The sequence below is a fragment of the Strongylocentrotus purpuratus genome, unplaced genomic scaffold, assembly GCF_000002235.5.
Source record: "Strongylocentrotus purpuratus isolate Spur 01 unplaced genomic scaffold, Spur_5.0 spur5_scaffold_8, whole genome shotgun sequence".
Taxonomy (NCBI): domain Eukaryota; kingdom Metazoa; phylum Echinodermata; class Echinoidea; order Camarodonta; family Strongylocentrotidae; genus Strongylocentrotus; species Strongylocentrotus purpuratus.
In genome coordinates, this window is record NW_022145614.1 from 251,361 (window position 1) to 263,435 (window position 12,075).

At 35.7% G+C, this 12,075-nt stretch overlaps 1 protein-coding gene across 1 annotated transcript; it reads left to right on the plus strand.

The window, feature by feature from the left end:
* Positions 1-692: 692 nt before the first annotated feature.
* On the plus strand, positions 693-9,687 carry LOC581203 (decapping and exoribonuclease protein). The gene is made up of 6 exons (XM_030975917.1): positions 693-1,076; positions 2,374-2,576; positions 3,470-3,686; positions 5,679-5,817; positions 6,922-7,007; positions 8,016-9,687. The coding sequence occupies exons 1-6, from the start codon at positions 793-795 to the stop codon at positions 8,173-8,175; spliced, it is 1,089 nt and encodes a 362-aa protein (XP_030831777.1). The 5' UTR covers positions 693-792; the 3' UTR covers positions 8,176-9,687.
* Positions 9,688-12,075: the final 2,388 nt, after the last annotated feature.

A 12,075-nucleotide genomic window follows, 5' to 3' on the forward strand; every position in this document is an offset into this window, starting at 1 on the left:
TCTTCTGTCGGCTAATTACCGAAAGGTATACGGTGGAATTTCATTTTTATTTGACATCTGTAAGTCTCATTTTCATATTTGCAATTTACCATTATTGATTGATTAAGAATATTAATACAATCAACTAATTCAAAAACGACTATACGAGCAATTTCTAATTGAAAAATTCTAAAAATTATAATGTCAATTGTTCATGTGATGTGTCCTCCTTCTTTTCTCTATTTTCATATCTTCCCTTTTTTATCTTGATGTTTTGTAAATTATGTATTGCTAAGTAATGTTATTTTTTATATGTGGAATTCCCCAGTCATGACACAAAATATTAATAGCCTAGTGATATCAAGGTATATAAGTATGTGGAATTCCCCGGTCATGACATACAATATAAAAGTCTAGCCTTCTTCAAGGATACTGAATATCAGTGACATAATAAGAACATAAATCGAATGCATGTACATTCAAGCTACTTAAAATTTACGAAATATATTAAACCATGTGAGATGGCAAGAGTGATGACCGACGTGATAATTACATACGAAAGACTTGTAATGATTTTTGGACACCTTTACATGTTTTGCGAGAAGACGGTTAATAGCGTTTATACAGCAAACATCTATATTTGAGAATACATGCAAAACTCTAACCACTATAAGTCCTTATATGGTATCATATGCATTTTACGGATACGCCCATACAGATTGTATTCAACGCTAGTTTATACCTGTAAATTACGAAGATCGGGCCCTGTATCGACCATCTCAAGTATTTGTTCGTGTTTATCTCGACGGGAACATGGCTAGCCGTACAGCTATAAGCAACCAGTACGAGGTACTTGGGAACTTCTCGATTGGCGAGGACAAGAAATATCGAAACGATTTGAGTCAACGTCGCTTCCTAATCGAACCTGACGATGACCAGCCTAATTTCGATCTCTTGCAGGGGCTTAGACAATACACGGATAGAAAGCCATCTGGAATTGTACCGACGTCGATGAGCCCCGTTCTGGACTGGTTTCATGATCATCGAGACGAGCTCATCAAAAAGAAAGTTTTAAAATCAGAAGGATCATCTAGAAAGTAAGAATGAAGCTATACACGGTGTTGGTAATGGTAAATGAATGTGGTGGGGTTAAAGAAATTGGACATGACGTTATACTTTAATTTGGATATGACCAAACCCATCTATTCACAGAGTTTGGCCAATTTGGTTTCAATCGGGTATAACATGGCGCGTAATTATTTGTGCTTGCCCAACATTATCTGAATACTCAATGTAAAATTTCTGTGTCAACTCTTCATTCGTTATCATGTCATCTCTTCCTTCATTTCATTCATTGTCATCATCGTCATCATCATCATCATTATCACCATCATCTTCATCATCATCTGCATTGTCAATATCACCTTCATCAAAATTTGTATTTTCAAGTGCCTATCCGTTTCTGCTTAATAAATGTGTTAGTATATTGCATGAGTTTTGTCTGGGGCTGTCGTATTATCAAGCAATTTATGATTCATTGTCAGAAAAATACTTATTGTACTTTATATTATTATTGTAAAATTGTATGCTTATATGAATGCAGAAGAAAATAAATTCAAATCAAATAAAATAAAATCAGTATTCGCCATATAATGCCATATTGTGCATAACTCGAACCAGGTTGGCCAACCTGTCATAAGTAGTGCATGGATACGGTTATATATTAGGTAAATTCTGAAGCAAATTTGCCTATATATCCGTATCCATGCACTAAAAATAATGAACTAAATGCAAGTTTACCCTGTAACAATATTTATTTCTTGTATACTAGAGCGCATATCACAGTCATAATTATTTATCAAGTAATAGCTATTTAGCGTAGGGCCAAAGTCAGAAAAGAGGAGTTTGCCTGCAACTCCAACACAAAAAAGCACACCTTGTTTATTTGAAAGATTTTATCATATTGCACAATATTTCAGAGGTGTTTTTTTTAATTTGTAGCGAACATCCCTAAATCGGAGGGGCGTCCAAAAAAGCGGCCCTTTTGACAAAAAGTAGTATTTTGTAAATAACATTTTTAGGAGACCTTGAAATTAAATAATATACATTTTTATTACAATTTCAACAGACTTATGTCTATTTATCATCGCAATTTTAAGTAAAAAACATGATATTTTTTTTTTGGTTGAATTTTTTTTTTTTTTTTTTTTTTTTGGGGGGGGGGGGTGATTTTGTCAATTTTTTTTTAAATGTTTAAGGTGTAAATATACACTTACGGGATCTGAAACTTTCATTTAATCGAAGCCATTTATATTGATTCATTCATTTTCGTATGTAAAACTTATTACGCATTATGACTCCTTCAATCTTTTTGTCAAATTATATAATTTTTAGGCTCGACATCGATTTCGTAGGTCGCAGAGGATTTTTCTGTCGTCTTCTTCGTGCAGTGGCTAGCCTGGACAAGCTTGAAATCCTTGTAACACTCTGCAATGGAACCTACTATATCGAGAACGTTAAGGATACTTATGAGGAAACTGCGCGGCAAATAGAGATGGGATTTGGTGGCAAGAAGTTTGCTCAGTGCATCACAAGTCGTAAGTTCTTGTTTGTTACATCTTTTTTCTGTCTATCTTTCTGTATTCTCTGGTTCTATCCCGCATAATCATGCTATCATCACAGCACCTCGACGGAGAATTGATATGCTATATATACCAAATGAAAAAAATGAATTCAAGTACTGGTTCAGGAGAGAAGCTTGGGATTCAAGCTCCCCATAAACGATTCTAAGCGATTCAAGATTGCCTATATACGCCCCCGTAAACCCCCTCGATCCCCTCCTAGAACCAAGCCAGTGACAGCTGCAGATCTCGAATATTCTCTTAAGGGGGTGGAGCAAAGTTGTTTATTAAGAGTCTCTGACAACTAACCGCTATAATGGTTGTTACGTTTCCTAGCTGCCATCTACAAAACACAAATTGTGTCGAGAGTGGAGTACACGAACACAATACGTGCACTCATTTATTTCCTTTAAGTTGTAATAAGAGTATACCAGATTGGGTTTTGCGGGTGTGGGTCATGCCCCGTCCCCCTTCCTGGATCCGCCGAGGCTTTAGTTATACAAATTACTTATCTTTTCGGTATTTTTTTATAAATAAATTATAGTTTATTTTAATTGAAATGTGTAATAAAGACGTGATCAAAAGGCTAATACGTGTTTCTACTATCGTTTCATATTTTTGTTCTTTTGTTGCAGCTATGTATTGCAATATTTTACTTTACAGTATAGTAATTTTTTTATTGTTTTTCTTTGGATTTTAATTATGTAAACAAAGCTCTCTAACAGAGCAGTTTAATGTACTTAAGGGATTACCCTTTTTAATTAACATAGAATAAGCAAAAATGAACAGATATAATTATGTTTCGACTTTTAAATACTTTTTTGTACTAATACTTTATATTCACTTGAAAACAATTTTCAACTTTAAAGCTGACGGGAGCAGCAAGCCTGACCTCGACGAACCAGTGAATGCTTACGCTGAGTATGTAGCGGTGATGAAGACACAGTATGGCAATCACCGTATCATTCTCAGCACCGAAGTTCAGGCAGAACGAAAGGACTCGAATCAGACATCTCCAGAAAACTATGTCTGCATCAAAACCAGAAAGCATGATCTCGAAGGGAAACCCCTGACAAATTTCAAAAGGTGACAACATAAAGCTCTTGCTACCATGACTCTCTCTAATTGTATTTCGTGTCCATGTATCCTTCTCCCTCCCTCTCACTCTCTCTTTCTCGCCCCCCCCTCTCTCTCTCTCTCTCTCTCTCTCCCTCTCTCTTTCTCTCTCCCCCTCTCTCTCTCTCTCTTCCTCTCTCTGTATTGTTTATCAGTTCTCTTTCACTCCGAGAATATATTTAGTAAACTATTGGTTGTTATTTAGATAGAATATAAACTCTATGTGCATGTATGTGTAGACGAGATTCCAGCAAGAGGAATTTAGAATAATTGTTGTAAGTTTACTAGTGCTATATGATTAGTGCAGACTGATAATGCTTGCTAGTTCTGTGACACATCTCAGTACTCCATATACCGTGTGAGTCAAAAAAAAAAATTACACCTAGAAAATTGCTATTTATTTAAAACATATTCTATGAACAGTAAATTATTATACATCTTATGAAAGAGTGTTTTATTCCAAATCATTTGGTATCATTTTTGTGTGGTATGTGTTCACACTTGGATGAACATGAGGCATTGTTTGCGAGAGTGCAAAAATCGACTTGCGCCAAAGTGATGCCTACAGCATGTATTATGTTGGGATTAGCGGAGTGAGAGAATGCATTGAATGTATCAAATGAAATGCATTGCATATGCTTTTTGCAGAAGCAAAGTCACACACACACACACGCACACGCACAAATGTTCGTCGATATTTGATATTTGATACGTGTGGCATGATTAATTTTGTTATTTGGATCTGCAAAGACCGAATTAATATCCAAATCCCTATTGTTTTATTCAAACATCACACTAGCAAGTTTGGCGCAAATCAATTTTTGCACTCTCGCAAACAATGCCTCCTGTCTATCCAAGCGTGAACACATATCACACAAAAATGATACCAAATGATTTGGGATAAAACAATTTTTCATACTATGTATAAACATTTACTGTTTTTAAAATAATTAGCAATTTCTAGGTCTAAACTTTTTTTGACTCTGGAGTACTACTAATTCTCTTATTCGCTTTACTTCTATTTGTGCATGAAATCTGAATAAAAGTAACCAATCAATCTATGTGGAAACACGTCGCGCTTGGGGGGGGGGGGGGGGGACTTGTGAGGTGTGCAAGCTCTATGACCATAGTTATTACGCTCGGCCGCCCGTATTGCGCAATCTGAAATGTGGGAATTCCCACGTTTGTGTATATAGAAATATTATAGGTTTGGGCTTGTATGCTGCAAGGCTGCATCGGTGTGTATGAAATTTTACGAGTCGTTATTACATTGTCCTGATGGAGGAATGGTTTCCTTAGTTTGATAGTTCCATGGTTTGATATTTAATTTATCACATGACGCTACGGTAGAATCGTATGCATAATCAATTCACAGAGGCGGTGCTCCCCCGGGGCAGGGGGCAGGGGGCACTGTGCGCCACACTTCTTCAAATAGGCCTACCTCAAAAGTGCCCCTTTTGTTTTGTAAGACATGCCTATTTTTACATTGGAAAAATGCCCCTTTTTCTTTGACAAGAGCCCCTATTACTTTGTAAGAAGTGCTCCTTCTTGACAACAAGTTGAACATGTGCATTTGTGTATGTTGCGCAAACCAGTCCTCTGGAAGGCGCTGCCAAGTGACTTTCAGCTTGCTCCGGATAAACCTTTCAGAAACATTAAATTATGTTGTTCAAATTCTGGAGAGAGATTCGTGTATTTTGTTTTTATAGCGTCTTGAGTAAGTTATTATATAAATGCGCTTTTTAAGTATTCATTATTATTATCATTATTATTTTAAGTGCCCCTTTTCGATGCCCCCCCCCTCCCCTCCCCAACTTTGGAAGCCGCCTCCCCGTCCCTGTCCTAGGCGATGAATTAATGTCGCAGTTTTGCGTTGTGGTGATATAGTCGTGGTCCTTCATTAAAAGGAGAAGGAGAGGGTTACGACCAGGTTCATCTTTATGTTCTTTTGTCTTCATGCAGGTACAAGACTTTACAGTGGTGGTCACAGGCCTACATGGCTGGCATCCCTGAAGTGATATGTGGTATGAGAAATGATAGAAGGCATATCATAACATCAGTCGAGACCATGAAGACCAATCAGCTGTCTTCGAAATCAGAGGTAAGGCTTCTCATCCTTCCTCTTTTCCTTTCTTTGGATTTCCATCCCCAGTTATTGGTAATCCAGGCCCCTTAGGGGTCCACTTCATATAATGCCTGCACCCCCCCCCCCCCCCCCACTAATATCTTTGTTACGGCACTTACGGGCCTGCAATCTTTATCAAACTTTTTGCAGTATAGCACCAATATCATTAATGTAATGAATATGTTGATATCTTAAAGTTGCTCATGCGTGTGTATATAGAGGGCAGCACACAGACGTACGCACTAGTGTCCCTTTAATTGCCTACTTCACGAACGACTATACCCACGCATGAGCATCTTTAAACCCAAACTTCTGAATAGGTCAGTCGTTGGTTCAATTATATTCAAAAGAAAGTCTTTTATGTAAAATGCAAATACTAATAATAGTATATCAAAGTATTGTAAGATAAATCCGTCGCGACTAAAAGTCGAACTGCGAAAATTACTAAAAGCATGAAGTACAAGGAATTAAGACTAAGTAAACAAGAACAGAAAATCAAGTATTACTAGAACTATAATCATCTAAAATTAATGTAATATGCAAACAATGATTGTTTAAAAAGAATAATGGTATAATGCATCTGTGTATTTTGCCATTTAAGTATAATAAGGTTTCTTGTATAGACTAGTCTAGAGAGAGAGAAAACAAAAAGTGAAATACATATTCTCAGTATGTAAGGAAGAGAAGAGAAAGAAGGAAAGAGATAAAAGGGGTAGCTTGGACGATCGTCTTCATTCTGAATAGAACCGGTTTTTTACGGTTTTTTTTTTTCAACTTTTGCTGCATCCCCAAAATGCCATGTTTGGTTTATAACTAAGTATCTAATTAAATGCAAATACTGCTGTCAGAATACGAATTAAATCGGTAGTCCAAATATAGGTATATGAAGCACACGCTGATTCGGACAGGTCTCTTGGTTATAGTTAGCTTTCCATGGGTTACCATGGTTACCGGATGTCTTACCGACGCGACGCCATCATCGTCAATTCGTTTAAAATCATACATATATTGTTATGTGATATTTTATACATAGAATCGATGTACCCGTTTTGATCAATCGAATTATTCTTTTGTTTGTAGGGATTTTGGGACCCCATGCTGTGTCAGAAGAAGTTTGAGTCTTATCTCTCAGAAATCAAGAAACTGGTTAAAGATGACGATCCACGGTACGCATCATCCATCCCTATTTACATCTTGATACATGTATTAAGTTCAATCTTAAGTATGACTCTTAACATTGACATTATTTTAATGATATTGCATTTGCAATTACACTACTAAAACATTTAACGGATTTGTGTTATTTCATAACCATGTGTTATCTTGATATTCTGAACTACCTCGAGCTTAACTCATAAATATTTACACTTTGAAGTTAATACTACCCATTTATGCAGCATTTCACGATGATAAAGATAGTAATATGAATGACAGCAGAATAAAAAACATCACGCCCAATTAAATAATGAATAATTTGTAATGTTTTGTTATACTGTAAAGCACCGGCTTAGGACGCATAGGGACGCAGTGTCACTTGACACCGTGTCCTATGTGTGCTCATATTATGGCTGGTGCTTTTCTGTAAATGTTTTATGCTCATATAGGCTTTTTAAATCTCTTTCTTGTATATAATTGTTTTCCCTATAATGTTGTTTTTGTTCGTATTCAAACTTATTTAGGGGCTCCTAACCCCATGTTTTTATATTTCCATGAATGATTGTATATGGATTTCTATGGTTGAAATAAATTGAATTAAATTTAAATTAAATTGAATTAAACTGAAATTGAATTGAATATGATATGTGAACATATCTTAGCTAAAAGAAAACATAATTGTGGAAAAGTTGCCTGATAATTACCATATGGTTCGCCTCTAGCTACTCTATTGAAAGAAATTCGTTTTCAGGCGCTTGCAAGTATGCATCTACAGTATGTTGCTATATTTCTAAACTCAAAGACGAGCCTGAAAAAATAAATTGGGTAATTTTAACACAGTATTGCTATTTGGTTTCCAGACAATTTAGCACTTTCAACTCTTTTGCCTTTGAATCGAAATCAAATTTACAAGTCAGTGCATATATCGAAACTGACTTTAGTATCGAGTCAATTCACCACACCTTTCAACATGAAGATTTCGAGTTAGTTAGACAATGAACATTTTCTCTCTCATACAGTGCCGTATATCGTCTTCAGTTGCCTGAGATCGAGAGGGGAGGAGGTTTGAAGGACAAACTACGATCCAGAAGATTCCGTCTTCTTGGACGAAAAGAAGATGATTACGTCATCCTTCCAGATCAATATCTTAAAGATGTCTTGGACCTGAAAGACTACTAGTAGACAAAACAAAATGGCCGCCATCATGTCTATAGCCATGGTCGGTGTTACACGAAGGACTACTAGTAGATAAAACAAAATGGCCGCCATCATATAGCCATGGTCGGTGTTATATGAAGGACTACTAGTAGATAAAACAAAATGGCCGCCATCATGTCTATAGCCATGGTCGGTGTTACATGAAGGACTACTAGTAGACAAAAAAATGGCCGCCATCATGTCTATAGCCATGGTCGGTGTTACAAACGACTGACCAAAGCTCGACATATATATTTCATGTGCCATTATAATCTGCCGCATCAGAAAACAACAATAGTAAATAATGTAAAATGATAATTATAAAAATGGTAATGATAATGTTGACTTGTATTTCCCGCATTGTCTCTGTCAATATGCCTGAAAAATTAGAAAAAAGAGGATAAGCTGTTAGGTCTTATACAATATGTAAGTTGTAGATGTTTTGGAAGGTATATGTGCTGATTTTCATATAAATATAGAGGAATTAAGCCGGAGAATCACTTGTTTTATGAGCATCTTATATTATGCTTGGTTTTATGGGAATATCAATAATCCGCTTTACTTGTATTTATATATTAACTCTTGACTTTATGAAATGTTAAGAAAACCCTGCTTTTTGCTTCACTTGTATTCAAAGTAATCATTTTATCGCCCTACGGATGGTGTGAATATAATTCCTTTTGTATAGTAAACTATATGCATAGATCGGTGAAGGTTCACTAGACAAAGTTTCATTATTTGTTTCTATCAGAAATGGGAGAATGTATCGAATACTTTTTTTAATTCATAGCCAATGCAAATGCTGAAAATAAAGTACCCTCTGCGATTATTGGAATTAATTATATTATTGCGAAGGTTTATCTCTGATTTAAATACGGGCTGCATTTGAATGGACATAATAACATCAATATTATTTGTAGCATGATCTGACATACAATACTAGGATGAAGGATTTTATATTTCATACCTTAACGATTACATTACAGCCCAGTTGACCGGAGGACCGTGAGACCGAAAAACATAATAATGTGCGCAGTTATACGATCGACATACATGTACTTTGCTAGGGTGTAGAACTTTGGTTGAGCCGTTGAGGCTTTCCCATTACACCATTCTACTATTCTTGTACACCATCCAGACGATTTCCAGGTAGATATGTAACGGTTTCGGTGTCCCCAACTTCAAACCTCAATTTAAAAAATTTTGATAGTCGAATATTGGAAGGGCATGATATTCGCATTATTTGAATAGTTCGCAACAGGTCGCAGAATAGAGATTACTATAGGTTAATAGCACGACCAGAGAATTGACGCAGTGCTATTGATACATTAAAACACAAATTACTTCCACAATTATTAATAAAAACATATAAACCTGTATTTAAACCATTATATTTTGATGGAGCCCGGCACTATAACGTCCTCCGGCAAGCTACATTTGCCACTCTTAACCCAGGTGTAATTGGGTATACCAGCTGGTACTTGTTGGGGTAATTGGGTATACCAGCTGGTACTTGTTGGAGTAATAATAAATGCATAAGCTTCATGATGCTGATGAGGCCTCCCTGGGTAAACAACATTATTATTATTGGTGTTAATGTTCTTATTATCATTATTATTATCATTGTAATCATTATTAGTATTATTATTTGTCATTATTATATAAGCAAACTCAGTTCATATAGCTATTGATTGTCTGATGACAAAAACCTCTTTCAAAGAGCATTCTTTTATATGGCACCTTAAAGGTAATACAAAGTTTCGGGAAATCTGTAAATTGGGTGGATAGTGATGCTTTACAATTTTGATATATCTGGATGCCCCTGTGGATGTATTATGAGCACTAGAAAATTTAGCCCCTAAAACACTTTTGCTTTCAAGAAAAATGGATTATAAACATTTACCGGTGCTCCCGGTAAATTTTGTTAAATTTCAAATAGCGTCTACGGCCGTACAATGGTAGCTGCGACCATGAAAATCTCAGAATATGTAGTTGCGATATATAATTTCCAAACGGAAATAGCTATTTGGTCGATTTTAGTCAAGAAACATTGTTTTATAGCTTAATTAATATCTTGACCTTAAGAGGAGCTATACAACATAAAAACTTTATTATTTACAATTTCATAACTTTAGACTCGATTTCAACCGCGACAACGATCCCTGAATATTGTAGGATCGCATATGCTTCCAATATGTTCATATGAACAAAATTCATACCCCATACCAAAACTTTGTATTACCTTTAAACGTCAGCAAAATCAATGACAACAATATTTCCACAGCTGAAGGGGTGCATACAAAGAAATTGTTATGATGAATCTGTGTGCACTAGGGTCATTATAATTATTTATCAATTGTCTTGTGCACGGGACATGAAATTAGTCTATTTTGTCAAACATACGCGACCAAAATTCGGCCCAGATAGATAGCTTGCGGCATATTATTAACACGTTCGGTCTTATACGGACCTTCGGTCTCGCGGAACCTTTTTCATATTTGGTCTCGCGGATCTTCAGTTTTGTGGACTTTCGGTCAAGTGGTCAGACCCCGACTGTAAATATGAATTAAGTTGAATATTGATCTAAATATGACAACAACAAAACTTACATCTGCCACAAAGACTTCGTTTTATTAACTCGATGTAATTAATGTCAAATAACATAATACAACATAAAGATAACAAGTTTAAAAAACATGATATGAGTAAAAAAAACAAATTTGTAAAAAAAAAAAAAAAAAAGGAAAAATAGAAAGACAAAAAAATTAACTGATGACCCCCAATATGGAGGGGATCTTAGATTTGCTCTAAAAATGTATAGGTGAAAGTTATTCAATTGAATGGACTATTAGATCATATACATTAACGACTAATATTTGCATTTAAAGTAAAATTGCCATTTTGTTTTGAAAACCAAACACGTGCTCAAGTCGATAGGGTTCTCCCCCCCCCCCCAAAAAAAAAAAAAAAAATACGATCAATTACACCTCTCCAAAATTTATCGTTAACCCCCATAAAGTAATCATATCTCCTTCTATCAATCGTAACTTTACAATTATTAGTAAAGTACGATCATTATTATGTTACAGATAGATACAATGCCTTTCAAGAATCAATTGATTAATTGCAATAAGATTGGAGATAGAATTGTACGATTGATTGTAAGTCGCCAATTATATATGGCCATGATTGCATAGAGTCCTATACAGTGGGTCATTGGATCATCGTGTCATCAAAACAATGACAATACTAGAAATTTTCCCATCTTTGGACCGATTCGCTTGTCACACATTGAAACAATTATTTGTGTAGTCTCGTTTATCCATATCTTTTTTATTCAATATAATCTCTTTCATCGTAATGTTCCTTGTTGTGGTTGTTGTTGTTGTTAAATTGTGTCTAGGCATAAGGTAACGATTTCATTTCCATTTCAGAAATATAGCAATGCTTACTAAATGGTATGTACACGGGTGTCAGTTCATTTGTAAAGATTATTTAGTAGCAAGAGACTATGGGGAGAGAACGAATGGGAGAGAAGGGGAGGGGAGGAGGGTAGAGAGGTGGGAAAGGGAGGGGGAAGATTGTGAGAGGAACAAACATAGGTGAACGAAAGAGAGAGAGAGAGAGAGAGAAAGGGGTGAGATTTATTGGGAGCAGACAGGAATAATTTTGCTGGTAGCTACCGGTCAAAACCACGGGGGAAGATCAAGTGACTGATTGAGGTACAATAATATTGAAAATAAACAAACATACAGTTTTTCTTCTTCTTATACTTCTTCTTCTTGTCATATCACAATTGATACAAATTTAGAATTTCATCTTTGAATATTGTACATCAGACTGGTGAGAAGGTCTACTAAAATTCTCATTTTCATGAATACT